Below are 16,282 nucleotides of genomic sequence, written 5' to 3'. Positions count from 1 at the left end.
TCTGTTTCTGTGCTGTTGTGCTTCATAATGCTATGATTTCTGTTGATCACCTAAACTCCAATAAGCACTAATCTGGCCTCTCCAAACGTTCCTCAGGCAGACAACCCACCAACTCCTGGTATAAGTCTCAGAAACCTTCACTGAACTGATTTCCGTGCTTTTTTCACTATGTACACTTGAGAGGTCAGATCAGCCATGATCTTATCAAAGGGTGTAGCAGGTTTGAGGGACCGAGGAGCTACGCCTGCTCCTTGTTATAGAATTGTACAGCATCAAAAACCCCTTTGGCCCATAAGTGTCATGCAAACCAAGATGTAGTATCGAGGTTAGTGTAGTACTCTACAACATTGGTTTGATTTCTGCTGTTTGTGTGTTCTCCCTGTGACTGTGTGGGTTTCCTCTGGGTGCTCCGGTTTCCTCCCACATTCCTAAGACATGAGTTAGAATTAGTAAGTTGTGGGCATGGTATGTTGGCACCAGAATCATAGCGACACTTGCAGGCTGTCCCAGACAGTTGATGCAAACGGCGTATTTCACTGTATGTCTCTATGTACATGTCACAAATGTCTTTCTTCTTCTAGCACTTGGCCCCTATCCATCAAAAAAAAATCTCTTGTCATCTAAATAGCTGTCATTATCTGCACTGTGTAGCACAGTGCCTTGAAAAAATATTTAGCCCCCATCCAGGAGTATTACAACAAGGGATTTTGATTAATATAACTAAAATTTTTATTTGTGAATCACATGCTTCTTTTTTCACAGTTGAGCCCCAAAAAATTGTAAAACATGGAAAAACTAAAAATTCAGAAAATGAAATGTCAGCAGTTCAAAAGTATTCATCCCCCTTTCCTCAGCTGAATCACCTCTCACAGCTACTACAACCAGAGTAGTCTTTTTGGATAAATCTCTATTAGCTTTGCACAACATGACGGAGCAAGATTTGGCCATTCCTCCTTGCAGAATTTCTCAAGTTGTGCCAGGTTAGTTTGGGAGCGGCGGCGGACAGCAACCTTGAGGTCTTGTCAGTGGTGTTCGATTGGGTTAAGGTCAGGATTCTGACTGGGCCACTTCAACATCAATTTTCTTCATTTGAAGCCACTCCATGGTTGCTCTGGCAGTGTGCTTTTGGTTGCTGTCCTGCTGAAAGATGAACTTCTCGCCCAGTTTTAAGTTTTCTGGTAAACACTAGCAGGTTGTTATCCAGGATCTTTCTGTATTTAATAGTGTTCATCTTCCCCTCAGTCCTGGTTAGATTTCCAGTCCCTGCCACTGAAAAGCATCGCCACAGCATGATGTTCCTCCACCTTCCTTTACAGTAGGGATGGTGTTATCTGGCTGATGTGTAGTATTAGATTTATGCCACATGTACCACTTAGTGTTGAGGCCAAAAAGATCAATGCTTGTCTCATCCGACCACAAGACCATCTTCCTCATCTTTGCAGTATCTTCTGTGTGATGCTTGGCAAAGTTTTATGGCAAGGATCAGAATCAGGTTTAATATCACCAGCATGCGTCGTGAAATTTGTTAACTTTACAGCAGAAGTACAATGAAATACATGATAAATATAGAGGGATAAAAACTGAAAGTATATGTATGTCTATTAAATAGTTGTTAAAATAAGTAGTGCAAAAAAACCCAAAAAATGTCGTGAGGTAGTGTTCTTGGGTTCAATGTCCATTTAGAAATTGGATGGCAGAGGGGAAGAAGCTGTTCCTGAGTCACTGAGTGTGTGCCTTCAGGCCTCTGTACCTCCTACCTGATGGTTACTATGAGAAGAGGGCATGCCCTGGGAGATGGGATTCTTGATGGACGCTGCCTTCCTAAGGCACCGCTCCTTGAAGATGCGTTGAATACTACAGAGGCTGGTACCCATGATGGAGTTTACAAGTCTTTGTAAATTACTTCATTCTTGTGCAGTAGCCCCCCCCCCATACCATACCAGATGGTGATGCAGAATGCTCTCCACAGTTCATCTGCTGAAGATTTCGAGTGTCTTAGTTGACAAACCATCTGTACTGGGTCCAGTGTTATTTGTCATATACATTAATGATCTGGATGATGGGGTGGTAAATTGGATGAGTAAGTATGCAGATGATACTAAGATAGGTGGCGTTGTGGATAATAAAGTAGGTTTTCAAAGCTTGCAGAGAGATTTAGGCTGGTTAGAAGAGTGGGCTGAAAGATGGCAGATGGAGTTTAATGCTGATAAATGTGAGGTGCTACATTTTGGTAGGACTAGTCAAAATAGGACATACATGGTAAGTGGTAGGGCATTGAAGAATGCAGTAGAACAGAGGAATCTAGGAATAATGGTGCATAGTTCCCTGAAGGTGGAATCTCATGTGGATAAGGTAGTGAAGAAAGCTTTCGGTATGCTGGCCTGTATAAATCAGAGTATTGAGTATAGGAGTTGGGATGTAATGTTGAAATTGTACAAGGCATTGGTGAGGCCAAATTTGGAGTATTGTGTACAGTTTTGGTCACCGAATTATAGGAAAGATGTCAACAAAATAGAGAGAGTACAGAGAGGATTTACCAGAATGATACCTGGGTTTCATCACCTGAGTTACAGAGAAAGGTTGAACAAGTTAGGTCTTTATTTTTTGGAGCGTAGAAGGTTGAGGGGGGACTTGATAGAGGTATTTAAATTTGAGGGGGATAGAAAGAGTTGACGTGAATAGGCTTTTTCTGTTGAGAGTGGGGGAGATTCAAACAAGAGGACATGAGTTGAGAGTTAAAGGGCAAAAGTTTAGGGGTAACATGAGGGGGAACTTCTTTACTCAGAGAGTGGTAGCTGTGTGGAACGAGCTTCCAGCAGAAGTGGGTGAGGCAGGTTAGATTTTGCTGTTTAAAGTTAAATTGGACAGCTATATGGACAGGAAAGGAATGGAGGGTTATGGGCTGAGTGCAGGTTGGTGGGACTAGGTGAGAGTAAGAGTTTGGCATGGACTAGAAGGACCGAGATGGCCTGTTTCTGTGCTGTAATTGTTATATGGTTAAACCAAATCTCCTCAAACTCCTAATGAAGTATAGCTACTGCCTTGCATTCTTTACAGCTGCATCAGTATGTTGTGTCCAGGTTGGGTCCTCTGAGCAATTTCAAGTTCTTGTGTGTCAATATCTCTCTCTTTTCACTTCTGATCCCTCTACAATGATTGGTATGTGTTCCCTTGTCTTGTATGCTTTTTTGGTGGTCGTGTGGTGAGTTTTGAATTTTTAGTTTTTCATTCTTTACAATTTTCCCCCGTATTTTGGGCCCTACTGTGAAAAAAGGACCATGTGATGCACAAATCTAAAACTTCAGTTAAATGAATCAAAATCTCTGGTTGTAATGCTCTTCAATGTGAACAAAGGTATGGTGAGTGAATACTTTTTCAAGGCACTACATATGACTCCATATTTGAGACTAAAACTAGGGGACACTGCCTCAAGATTCAGGGGAGAAGATTTAGGACGGAGATGAGGAGAAACTCTTTCTCCCAGAGAGCTGTGAATCTGTGGAATTCTCTGCCCAGGGAAGCAGTTGAGGCTTCTTCACTAAATATATTTAAGATACAGTTAGATAGATTTTTACATAGGGGAATTAAGGGTTATGGGGAAAAGGAAGGTAGATGGAGCTGAGCTTATGGACAGATCAGCCATGATCTTATTGAATGGCGGGGCAGGCTTGATGGGCCGGATAGCCTACTCCTGCTCCTGTTTCTTATGTTCTTATGCTGCAAAGCTGTGATGGTGCTGTTGGTGTGGTCTCACCAGTAAGACATCTAACATTCAATCCTACCAATCAGCTATCTGCTGTTAGTTTTCTTCACTCATTGCTGTCTCTACACATCAGCCTTTTATGAATCATGCACTCTGACGCCCTTGTCCCTCTGTACACCTGGTCTCTGCAATCTCTCACCATGCACCTCACTGCAAAACCGATTAGAAAACACTTGAATCAGGAGTCCTGATGAATGGTCTTGGGCTGGAATGTCAACCATTTATTCCTCTCCATGGATGCAACCTGACTTGCTGAGTTCCTCCAACATTTTGTGTGTGTTGCTCACGATTTCCAACAGCTGGCGAATCTCTTGTGTTTATAATCAGCAAACACCACCTTTGCTGGACATACTTGTACTCCATTAACGATGTACAGGGGATAGACTGATTTCTTCAGTGCAGAGGATTATGGGTAATATGACCTCTATTATTAACAGAGTGGGCACGTGGCCAAGTGGTTAAGGCATTGGACTAGCAACCTGAAGGTCGTGAGTTCGAGCCCCAGCCGAGGCAACGTGTTGTACACATTGCTCTGCGACGACACTGGTGCCAAGCTGTATGCCCTTCCCTTGGACAACATCGGTGTTGTGGAGAGGGGAGACTTGCAGCATGGGCAACTGCCAGTCTTCCATACAACCTTGCCCAGGCCTGCGCCCTGGAGAGTGAAGACTTTCCAGGCGCAGATTCGTGGTCCCACAAGACTAATGGATGCCTTTAATTTAATTAACAGACAGGGCAACTGAGAGGGAGCCTGGTTGAAGTTGAGAGATCACTTTATGAATAGTGGTGACCTTTAGCGATCATTACGCTTGTGAAACTGAGAGTGTTGTAGTAATGGAGTATGCAACTACAAATGCTGGGCAACTTTCTATCAAGTGGACATCACCCAGCACTAACTCCTTCCTTTCCATACTCTCTGCACCCCCAGACACCTACAACTGGAGCAGTCTGAATCACCATCCTCTGTCCTCTGTGCCAAGAGCAGGTCATAGCCTAGTGTACCTGAGCTCAAGCCAGGGCAGCACAGGGACCTGCCTCAAACTCCTGGTCTTTGGAGGTTCCGACAGCGCTGGACAGTTCTACAATGACACCCTTCAGGTCACTGTGGAGCTGGGTGAGGACCGCTCAGAAAAGCCCCATACATGAGATTATCCACGTGTGCCAGGTGAAGGTGGCCTGACCAGTAAATAATTAAACTGTATCGCTGGGACCTTGTCTCCTTGTGTTAATGACAGAGGTAAACAATCTGAATAACTAATCAGGACTGTGTGGTCACAGCCTTTTACCCTCTGGGTTCTGGCGTATTCTCTGGGGTGTAGGAGAATGAAGGGAGATGTGATAAATGTATATGGTTAATTAGCCATTGTAAACTGTCCTGTGATTAGACTAGGGTCAAATCAGTTGCTGGGCTGGAAGAGCCTATTCTGCACTGCATTTCAGTAAAAAGATAGAAAGATAAGAGTATTGGGTATGGGAGTTGGGATGTTACGGTGAAGCTGTATAAAACGTTTCTGAGGCCGAATTTGGAGTATCATGCAGTTCAGGTCACCTACCTACAGGAAAAATACCAACGTGATGAAAGTGCAGAGAAAATTTACAAGCATGTTGCCTTGACTTGAGGATTTGAGTTGCAGGGAAAAGATGAACAGGTTAGTACTTTATTCCCTGGAACTTTGGAGAATGAGGGAAGATTTAATAGAAGAATATGAAATTATGAGGGGTTTAGATAGGGTAAATGCAAGCAGGCCTTTTCCACTGATTTTGGGTGAGACTAGAACAAGAGGTCATGGATTGAGAGTGAAAGGTGAAATGTTTAAGGGGAACTTCATTCGCTGGTGAGAATGTAGAACAAGCTGCCGTGGGTTAGATATTAAACAGTTGGGAGAAGTACATGGAGGGCTGTATTCTGGGTGTGGGTCAATGAGACCTGACAGAATAACAGTCTGGCATGGACCAACTGGTCCAGAGTGCCTAGTTCTGTGCTCTATGACTCTATTTTGACAGTGTAGGGTTTGTGAAACTTGTTCATGGTTTAGAGTTCTCTTTTGAAGTGAATTGTAAGAAAACTAACAGAATGACTTTTAGAGAAAGAGTTCTAGGATTCCTCATTAGACGAAGGCTGTGGAAGCTTTAGAAAGGCTGTAGAGATTTACCAGGATGCTGTTTGGATTAGAGTGCATGTATTAAGAAGATAGGTTGAGTAAGTTAGGGTTTTTCTCTTTGGAGAGGAGGAGAATGATGACTTGGTGGAGGTGTACAAAATGATAAGATGCATAGAGTGGACAACTATAGACTGTGGTGGAAATGGCTAACAAACGGCTATAATTTTAAGGTGATTTATTGAACTTTTAACCTACTCCACACATACCCCTCCGTTTTCTTTCATCCATGTGCCATTCTAATAGTCTCTTAAATGTCCTAATGTAGCTGCCTCTCCCACCACCCTGGCAGGGTGTTTCACGCACCCATCATTCCGCAAAAAAATAGAAAAAAAACCTACAGTAGCTCTGACATCCTCTCTATACTTTCCCTTATTTTATCTTAAAACAATGCTCCCTATCTCCGTAAGACATATTCAATAAACTAAGCACCATCCTGGTAATTCTCTACACCCTCTCTAAAGCTTCCATATCCTTGAGGCAACCAGAACTCATTTTAGGAAGGTATAGGGGTGATGTCAGTGGTAGTTTTCAGAAAGTAGTGGGTGCACGGAGCGTGCTGCCAGGTGTGGTGGTAGAGGCAGATACATCAGGGATATTTAAGAAACTCATTGGCACATGTATGAAATATAAATGGAGGGCTGTGTGAGAGGGAAGGACAAGATTAATCTTGGAATAGGTTAAGAAAGCCCTCTGCTATGCTGTACTGTTCTATGTCTGAACAACTAATCAAAACTGTATGGGTGGCATTTTCACTCTGGGTTCTGGTGTTGTAGTTGACTTATTTGGGCAGTGGTGGGTTTGTGTGATGTATTTACTGTTGTCATCTGAAGGGACTGTAAGGCATCTGACTGCTCTGACTTTGAAGAATGAAGAGAGACCTCATCAAAATCTACCTAATTGAAGGCCAAGATGGAGAAGATGTTTCCTATTGTGGGGGAGTCTAGGAGCAGGGGGCACAGCCTCAGAATAGAAGGATGTCCCTTTAGAACGGAGATGAGGAATTTATTTTGCTAGAGGGTGGTGAATCTGTGGAATTCGTTACCATCGACGGTTGTGCAGGCCAAGTCATTGGGTTTATTTAAAGTGCAGGTTGATAGGTTCTTAACTGGTAAGGGTGTTACAGGGAGAAGGCAAAAGAATGCAGCAGTTTTATTTGTATAGCACTTTTCAAACACAAGCCAGTTCAAAGTGCTTTAGATAGAACAAGATATATAAAATCAAATATCAAATTTCAGGCAATATAAGAAAATAAAATCACAAAAAATAGTCATGATAAATAGAAGTTACAGTGCAGGAGATTCTAATCAAAAGCTATAGCAAAAAGTTTTAAGCTTTGATTTAAAAGAGCTTAAAGTTTTGGCAGACTTCAGATCTTCTGGAAGGTTATTCCAGATATGTGGCGCATGGTAACTAAAAGCTGCTTCACAGTGTTTAGTTTTGACCCTGGGGACAGTAAGCAGACCTGCCCCAGACAACCTGAGAGCTCAGGAAGGTTCATGATGCAGCAAGAGATCAGATGTATTTTGGCCCTAGACCGAGTGCTTAATAAACCAGTAGTAATATTTTAAAATCAGTCCTCTGATGGACAGGAAGCCAGTGTAGCAATCTGAGAACTGCAGTGATATATTCTACTTTCTTGGTCTTAGTGAGGATTCTAGCAGCAGTGTTCTGAATAAGCTGCAGCTGTCTGAGGGATTTTTTACAGAGACCTGTGAAAACGCTATTACAGTAGTCAAGCCTACTAAAAATGCATGCATGTACAAGTTTTTCTAGATCTCTGAGTGTGTGAGTGAAAGTAAGAGTGTGTAATATAACTAAGATAGGTGGAGTTGTGGATAATGAAGTAGGTTTTCAAAGCTTGCAGAGAGATTCAGGCAGTTAGAAGAGTGGGCTGAAAGATGTTTAATGCTGATAAATGTGAGGTGCTACATTTTGGTAGGACTAATCAAAATAGGACATACATGATAAATGGTAGGGCATTGAAGAATGCAGTAGAACAGAGGGATCTAGGAATAATGGTGCATAGTTCCCTGAAGGTGGAATCTCATGTGGATAGGGTGGTGAAGAAAGCTTTTGGTATGCTGGCCTGTATAAATCAGAGCATTGAGTATAGGAGTTGGGATGTAATGTTGAAATTGTACAAGGCATTGGTGAGGCCAAATTTGGAGTATTGTGTACAGTTTTGGTCACTGAATTATAGTAAAGATGTCAACAAAATAGAGAGAGTACAGAGAAGATTTACTAGAATGTTACCTGGGTTTCATCACCTAAGTTACAGAGAAAGGTTGAACAAATTGGGTCTTTATTCTTTGGAGTGTAGAAGGTTGAGGGGGGACTTGATAGAGGTATTTAAAATTATGAGGGGGGTAGATAGATTTAATGTGGACAGGCTTTTTCCATTGAGAGTGGGGGAGATTCAAACAAGAGGACATGAATTGAGAGTTAAAGGGCAAAAGTTTAGGGGTAACTTCTTTACTCAGAGTGGTAGCTGTGTGGAACGAGCTTCCAGCAGAAGTGGTTGAGGCAGGTTCGATGTTGTCTTTTAAAGTTAAATTGGAAAACTATATGGACAGGAAAGGAATGGAGGGTTATGGGCTGAGTGCAGGTTGGTGGGACTAGGTGAGAGTAAGAGTTCGGCACAGATTAGAAGAGCTGAGATGGCCTGTTTCCGTGCTGTAATTGTTATATGGATATATATATATATATACATACACATACATACATACATATACATACATACATATACATACACGTATACATACATACATGTATATACATATACATACATACATATACATACATACATATATATACACATATATATACATACATATATATACATACATATACATACATACATACATATATATACATACATATATACATACATACATATATATACATACATACATATATATACATACATACATATACATACATACATACACATATATATATACATACATACACATATATACATATATATATATATACATACACATATATACATACACATACATACACACATACATACATACACACATATACATACATACACACATATACATACATACACACATATATATACACACACATATACATACATACACACACATATACATACATACACACACATATACATACATACACACACATATACATACATATATATATATACACATACATACACACACACACACACACACACTCACCAAGATCTAGAAAAATTTTTCCACATTGTCAAGACAGGTGGGCAGAGAGATGGCATCCAGAATCAGAAATATGGCATCACTGACACATGAAATTTGTTGTTTTGTGGTAAGCAGTACACTGCAGTACATAAACATTAAGTTACAATATAAAAAAATGTGCAGAGAGACCAAAATACTGAGGTAGCAGTCATAGCCCTCCCATCTATGTACTTGTCCAAATGTTGCAGTCAAACATGCATCCACCCCCTCTAGCAGCTCAGTCCACATTAGTACCACCATGAACCCATGACTTCTAGTTCTCGTCTCACCCAACCTCGGTGGGAAAGCCTGCTTGCACTTAAGCATGGCTGTGTCCCACTGGGGCGAGAAGTGGTTGAACCAATTGTGATGAACAGCAGCCAATCCTCTGCACCTGAGGCTGCCTTTCTCCACCTCCTGGACTCAAGCAGGGCCACCGGTTAGTCTACCAGCTAGTGTAACTCTTCACAGTACCAGCAGCCTGGGTTAAATTCCTACTACTGCCTGTAAGGAGTTTGTACATTCACTCCATGACCTCCTGATGCTTCAGTTTCCTACCATATTCAAACATGTACGTATGAGTTTGGGTTAGTAACTTGTGGGCATGCTTTGTTGCATGGAAGTTTGGTGACACCTGTGGGCTGCCCTCAGCATATCCTTGGACTGTATTGGTCATTGACACATGTTTTGATGTCTTTCTCTTGCTCTGTCTCCCTGCTAATCATCTTCTAGTTCAGTATGAGTTTATTAACCAACCACAGGCAATGCCACATCTCCTCTATCCTCTGTTTCCCAATCAACTCTGCTGTTTCTTTACCCAGTAATGCAGTCCCACACCTGCTCCTTAAGCAGCTGCTTTTGTTCACATGCTCTTTCCATCCCCTTTCAGCAGGTCCCGACGTCCAAACAGCAAAGCAGCGTACCCTTGTGTTGCTGCCTGCCCTGCCTACAGGCTGCTCAATGTTGCATTTTCTTGACAGAATTAAACAGAGGTAATTTCAATCTTTAAATTTATTCATCTTTTAATTAAAAAAAAGTGAAAATGGAGAGAAGTTGATAGTCCACTGATTGGTATAATTTGCAGTTCTTAATTTGTCAGCTGTAGGTGTCAATATGGTTCAAAGTGTGACCAAAACCCTAAGGAAAAAGACAAAAGGTGAGAATGTTAACATAAAATCTATTTGCACAGTACAGGCCCTTCAGCCACAATGTTGTGCTTTTTAAGCAAATATTTTAATTCCCATTCCAACGTGTCGGTCCAAGACGAAGCTGCCCTCAGGATAGAGAAACAACACCTTATATTCTGTCTGGGTAGCCTGCAACCTGATGGCATGAATATTGATTGCTTCTGGAAAACTAATTCTCCCCCATTACCCCTCTGACCTTTTCTTACCTGCCTATTACTTCCCACTGGGTCCCATCCTTCCCTTTCTCCTCCCCTATTAGATTCCTTCTTCTCCAGCCTTTGACTTTTCCCCACACCTGGTTTCACCCATCACCTTCCAGCTACCCTCTTTCCCCTGCCCCCACCTTTTTTATTCTAGCATCTCCCCCACCCCACCCCTAGTCCTGAAGAGGGGTCTCGGCCTGAAACATCAACTATTTCCATAGATTCTGCCTGACCTGCTGAGTTCTTCCAACAGTTTGTGTGTAGACTTGGTCTATCCATCTTATCATCTTATACACCTCCATCAAGTCACCTCTCATCTTCCTTCAGTGCAAAGAGAAAAGCCCGAGCTTGCTCAACCTATCCTCCCAAAACATGCTCTCTAATCCAGGCAGCTTCCTGGTAAATCTCCTCTGCTCCCTCTCTGAAGCTTCCAGCTCCTTCCCATAATAAGGCAACCAGAACTGAACACAATATTCCAAGCCCTAAGCAGTGTTTGATAGAGCTACAAATTACTTTGCAGTCCCTCACCTTGCTGCTTGATTCATGGTCCTGGAGGAGAGTCAGGTTGGCAGGAGGGGTGACTGACTTTGAATGGCTCTAGTTCCAGGAGGGATTTGTTGATCTTTGAAATGGTAGGAAATGGAGCCATATCCACCTTATACCTGTAGGAGAGAACAAGGTGTACTTGTGTATAATAGGGGAGATGATTCAGATTTGTTACATACAGTGGCACGCAAAAGTTTGGGTGCCCCGGTCAAAATTTCTGTTACTGTGAATAGCTAAGCGAGTAAAAGGTGGACTGATTTCCAAAAGGCATAAAGTTAAAGATGACACATTTCTTTAATATTTAAAGCAAGAAAACTTTTATTTTCACCTTTTACAAAATAACAAAAAAGGAAAAGAGCCTGAAGCAAAAGTTTGGGCACCCTGCATGGCAGTACTTAACACCCCCTTTGGCAAGAATCACAGCTTGTAAATGCTTTCTGTAGCCAGCTAAGAGTCTTTTAGTTCTTGTTTGGGGGATTTTCGCCCATTCTTCCTTGCAAAAGGCTTCTAAGTTCTGTGAGATTCTGGGGCTGTCTTGCATGCACTGCTCTTTTGAGGTCTATCCATAGATTCTTGATAATGTTTAGGGCAGGGGACTGTGAAGGCCATGGCAAAACCTTCACCTTTTTCTCTTGAGGTAGACCATTGTGGATTTTGAGGTGTGTTTAGGATCATTATCCTGTTGTAGAAGCCATCCTCTTTTCATCTTCAGCTTTTTTACAGACGGTGTGATGTTTGCTTCCAGAATTTGCTGGTATCTAATTGAATTCATTCTTCCCTCTACCAGTAAATGTTCCCCATGCCCCTGGCAACAACACAAGCCCAAAGCATGATCGATCCACCCCTGTCCTTAACAGTTGGAGAGGTGTTCTCTTCATGAAATTCTGCACCCTTTTGGCCAAAAAGTTCTATTTTAACTTCATCATTCCACAGGACTTGTTTCCAAAATGCATCAGGCTTGTTTAGATGTTCCTTTGAACCTTTTGAATAGAACTTTTTGGCCGCAATGGGCAAAGGAATGTTTGGAGAAAAAAGGGTGCAGAATTTCATGAAAAGAACACCTCTCCAACTGTTAAGCACAGGGGTGGATTGATCATGCTTTGGGCTTGTGTTGCAGCCAATGGCACGGGGAACATTTACTGGTAGAGAGAAGAATTAATTAGATTAAATACCAGCAAATTCTGGAAGCAAACATCATGTCATCTGTTTAAAAAAAAAGCCAAAGATGAAAAGAGGATGGCTTCTACAACAGGATAATGAATCTAAACACACCTCAAAATCCACAATGGACTACCTCAAGAGGCGCAAGCTGAAGGTTTTGCCATGGCCCTCACAGTCCCCCGACCTAAACATCATCGAGAATCTGTGGATAGACCTCAAAAGAGCAGTGCATGCAAGACGGTCCAAGAATCTCACAACACTAGAAGTCCTTTGCAAGGAAGAATGGGCAAAAATCCCCCAAACAAGAACTGAAAGACTCTTAGCTGGCTACAGAAAGCGCTTACAAGCTGTGATACTTGCCAGAGGGGGTGTTATTAAGTACTGCTATGCAGGGTGCCCAAACTTTTGCTTGGGGCCCTTTTCCTTTTATTATTTTGAAACTGTAAAAGATGGAAATAAAGTTTTCTTGCTTAAAATATTAAAAAAATGTGTCATCTTTAACTTCATGCCTTTTGGAAATCAGTTCATCTTTTACTTAGCAATGCACAGTAACAGAAATTTTGACCGGGGTACCCAAACGTTTGCATGCCACTGTATTGTGTCATTTGCACTAACATCCAGCACAACCCTAAGGGTGTGCTGGGGGCAGCCTGCAAGTGCCATTAGACATTCCAAAACCAAACAGCATGCCCACAATGCTTGGCAAAACATAAGGAGCAGCAAAAAAATCCCAAAACAGGCCTCTTGCACCTCCCCATACATAATCACACCCAGGACAGGCCAGTTTCGGCCCTCCAGTCCTTGAAGTTTACAAAATCTGACACTGACACAAAGCTGACTATATCATTGTTCAAAGATGTAAACGTAGGGAAGCATCATAAATGGAGAGACAGTGCTTAGGAAGGTAGAGCATTTAAAATTGGGGTGATCAACGGCCAACATTTGGATATAGATATCTCAGATTTAAAAAAAACACACACACAGGAGTCTGCAGAAATTGGGAAGTAGAGACACTGAATGGCTTGAAAGCTAGGGTATGAGTTTTAAAACAATTTGCAAGGAATGTGTTTTGGGAGGGTTGAAAAGTTATATCTTGTCTACTCCAGCAACAGCCTGAGGGCTGAGAGTGGGGCTGGGGGAGCCACAGACAGAGTGAAGTTTGGAAACTGTTACCCTGAAGTCATTATGTATGGATTTGATTTGTATTTATTTATTTACTGAGATAATTGCCAAAAGGATGACTAGAACTGTACCTCACCGCATTGTACACCTGTGGGACCAGACACAGGTCTGCCATCGTCACCTGGAAAGCACAAAATCATATTACTAGATCAGTCGTACCATAGCTCCTGATTAATGTCCCACAGGGACCTCGGCACCCAGCACGTGGTGAGGGAGCAAGTAAAGCTCAGAGTAATAGAGTATTGCAGCACATAAACGCACCCTTTAGGCCATGTAGTACATGCTGAATTGCTCTTCTGCCTAGTCCCATCGACCTGCATCTGGATCACAGCCCTCCATACCTCTCCCATCAATTTAGTAATCTAAACCTCTTAAACATTAACATCAAACCCACCTCTACCGGCAGTTCATTTCACACTCGCACTATACTGTGAGTGAACAAGTTCCCTCTCAGTGTTTCCTTAAATATTTCACCTTCCACCCTTAACCCATAACCTCTAGTTCATATCTCTCCCAACCTCAGTGGAAAAAGCCTGTTCACATTTACCCTATCTACATCTCTAATAATTTTTTATACTTCTATTAAATCTCCCCTCATTCTCCTACACTCCAGTGAATAAAGTCCTAATCAATTCAATCTTTCCCTATAACTCTGGTCTTCATGTCCTGGCAACATCCTTGTAAATCTTCTCCGCACTCTTCAACCTAATTGACATCTTTCCTGTAGGTTGTTTCCCAGAGCTGCTTACAATGCTCCACATTTTGCCGGTCCTACACCTTACAGGATTTCAACATAACATCCCAGCTCCTGTACTCAATACTTTGACTTATGAAGGTCAATGCACTAAAAGTTTTACATGTGTTACTTTATTCTGCATTTTGTTATTGTTTTCCATTGTATTAACTCAATCATTGATGTAAAGAAAAGATCTGTCTGGATGGCTTGCAAAACTGCACCTCAGTACATGCAACAATAATGAAACAAGAATCTATATAAACTAATTTACCATTTAATAACCCAAGTTACCATTTAATAATCATCCAGCTTACCTCAGGAAGGCAACATAAAGGATCCCTGCTCCTGCTACAAATGGCAGGAGTTAATGAAGTCTGAAGTCCCATACCATCAGGTTCAGGGGCAGCTACTTCCCTTCAACCATCTGGCTCTGGAATGAACTAACACAAGCCTAACCAACCACAGCAAGAGAACACTACAGACCATCTCTCACTCTACCATAGACGTGTCTTCTTGTTGCAATAATATCTTTTATTTATGTTTATTTATTTATTTAGAGGTATAGCACAGTCACAGGCTTTTCTGACCGTACAAACCTGCAGCGCCCAATTACATCCAACTGGCCAAATAATAATCTAACCTGTACATCTTTAGAACCTGAGAGCACCTGGAGAAAATTCATGCAGTCATGAGGAAAGAATACAAACTCCTTATGGACAGCAGAATTGAACCTAGGTTGATGGTGCTGTAATAGCATTACAATAACCACTACACTACGTTAAAACCATAGGACAGACATAGAATTAGGCTATTTGGCCCAATGAATCTGCTCTGCTCTGCTCTTCTATCATAACTGAATCATTTATACCCTTCAACCCCATTCTCCTGCCTTCTTCCCATAACTTTTGACACCCTTACTAATCAAAAACCTACAACCTTTGCCTTAAATATACTCAATGACTTGGCCTCAACAGCCATCTGAGGCAATGAATTCCACAGATTCACCACCCTCTGGCTAAAGAAATTTCTCCTTGTCTCTGTTATAAAGGGACAACCTTCCATTCTGAGATTGTGCCCTCTGGTCCTACACTATCACCACCCACCCCCCCCCCCCGCCCCACCACCTACAGGAAACATCCTCTCCATGTCCACTCTATCTAGTCCTTTCAATATTCAATAGGTTTCAATGAGATAATGTGCCATCTTGACTTCCACAGTCTTTTTCTCTTCTCTGTCCGAATAATTTATGTTCTGTACCCATGTGCCTGTGATGCTGTTGCAGGCAAGCGTTTCACTCTACCTGTACCTCACTGTACTTGTGCACATGATCTGATGAAACAAACTGATTCCAACTCCTTCATTTTCATTCTAAACACGATATCCACTTGGAAGCTTGCCAGTACGTACCTCATCACCGACACAATATCGTCCTGACACCTGTTGCAGGAGACACTCTAGAGCTGGAAAAAAAAAAGACAAAAGAAATTAGTGCAGAAAGATGGGATCAGAGCGAGATGAGCCAAACAACTTAGTTACATGGGGCCATTAGTAAAACATCCCTTGTAAACTCAGGCCAAGCTGCAGCACTAAGCAACAAAGGGATTTAAGGCCAAATGGCCAAAATTTTGGTCAAAGAAACTTCGCTGAACTTGGTGACAGATTTTACCAAGCTGCTTGAAGGAGAGAAAGTGGAGCTTTAAAAATAATTCCAGGTTTAGAAAAATGTGTTTACCAGCATGGAGAAATAAGACAAGACAGGTAGGAGGTCAAAGTACAGAGTGCAAAAGATCTGAAGGAGGTGGGGTGGAGTTGGGAGGATGAGACCTTTTGTAAATAAGGGTTTTAATATTAAGCCACTCAGACAGGAGCCAGTGAGTACCAGGGTAATGGTAAGCAAGGGAGAGTACAGGAGAGTTTAAAGAATAGCGTAATATTCACACGTATATCGAAACATATGGCGAAATACTTAATTTGTGTCAATGACCAACACAGGCCAAGGATGTGCTGGAGAAAGTCAACAAGTGCTTCCAGCGTCCACAAAGCATTCCCACAACTTCCTAACCCTAACCTGTATGTCTTTGGAATGTGAGGGGAAACCCAGGTGGTCACAGG

At 42.0% G+C, this 16,282-nt stretch overlaps 2 protein-coding genes across 9 annotated transcripts in view; one reads left to right on the top strand and one right to left on the bottom strand.

Moving 5' to 3' along the window:
* Positions 1-16,282, top strand: part of zgc:163014 (uncharacterized protein LOC100038766 homolog) — a 52,029-nt gene that overhangs the window by 33,932 nt on the left and 1,815 nt on the right. For 3 of the 4 annotated variants that reach the window (XM_063045745.1, XM_063045735.1, XM_063045725.1), the window contains one exon: positions 4,692-6,195. The exons of the other annotated variant lie outside the window; for it this stretch is intronic. In XM_063045745.1, coding sequence (XP_062901815.1) covers positions 4,692-4,909 — 218 coding nt within the window. In that variant the 3' untranslated portion in view covers positions 4,910-6,195. Of the gene's footprint in view, positions 1-4,691; positions 6,196-16,282 lie in introns of those variants that run through there. 4 annotated transcript variants of the gene reach the window in all.
* The window catches only part of gstz1 (glutathione S-transferase zeta 1), a 33,151-nt gene continuing 27,008 nt past the window's right edge, over positions 10,140-16,282 (bottom strand). For all 5 annotated transcript variants that reach the window (XM_063045774.1, XM_063045793.1, XM_063045802.1 and 2 more), the window contains 4 exons: positions 15,578-15,630; positions 13,506-13,555; positions 11,074-11,207; positions 10,140-10,292 (listed from right to left, as the gene is read on the bottom strand). In XM_063045774.1, coding sequence (XP_062901844.1) covers positions 11,087-11,207; positions 13,506-13,555; positions 15,578-15,630 — 224 coding nt within the window. In that variant the 3' untranslated portion in view covers positions 10,140-10,292; positions 11,074-11,086. The remainder of the gene's footprint in view (positions 10,293-11,073; positions 11,208-13,505; positions 13,556-15,577; positions 15,631-16,282) is intronic.

The sequence above is a fragment of the Mobula hypostoma genome, chromosome 1 (genome assembly GCF_963921235.1).
Source record: "Mobula hypostoma chromosome 1, sMobHyp1.1, whole genome shotgun sequence".
NCBI lineage: Eukaryota > Metazoa > Chordata > Chondrichthyes > Myliobatiformes > Myliobatidae > Mobula > Mobula hypostoma.
This window is presented reverse-complemented; position numbering and strand designations above follow the sequence as displayed.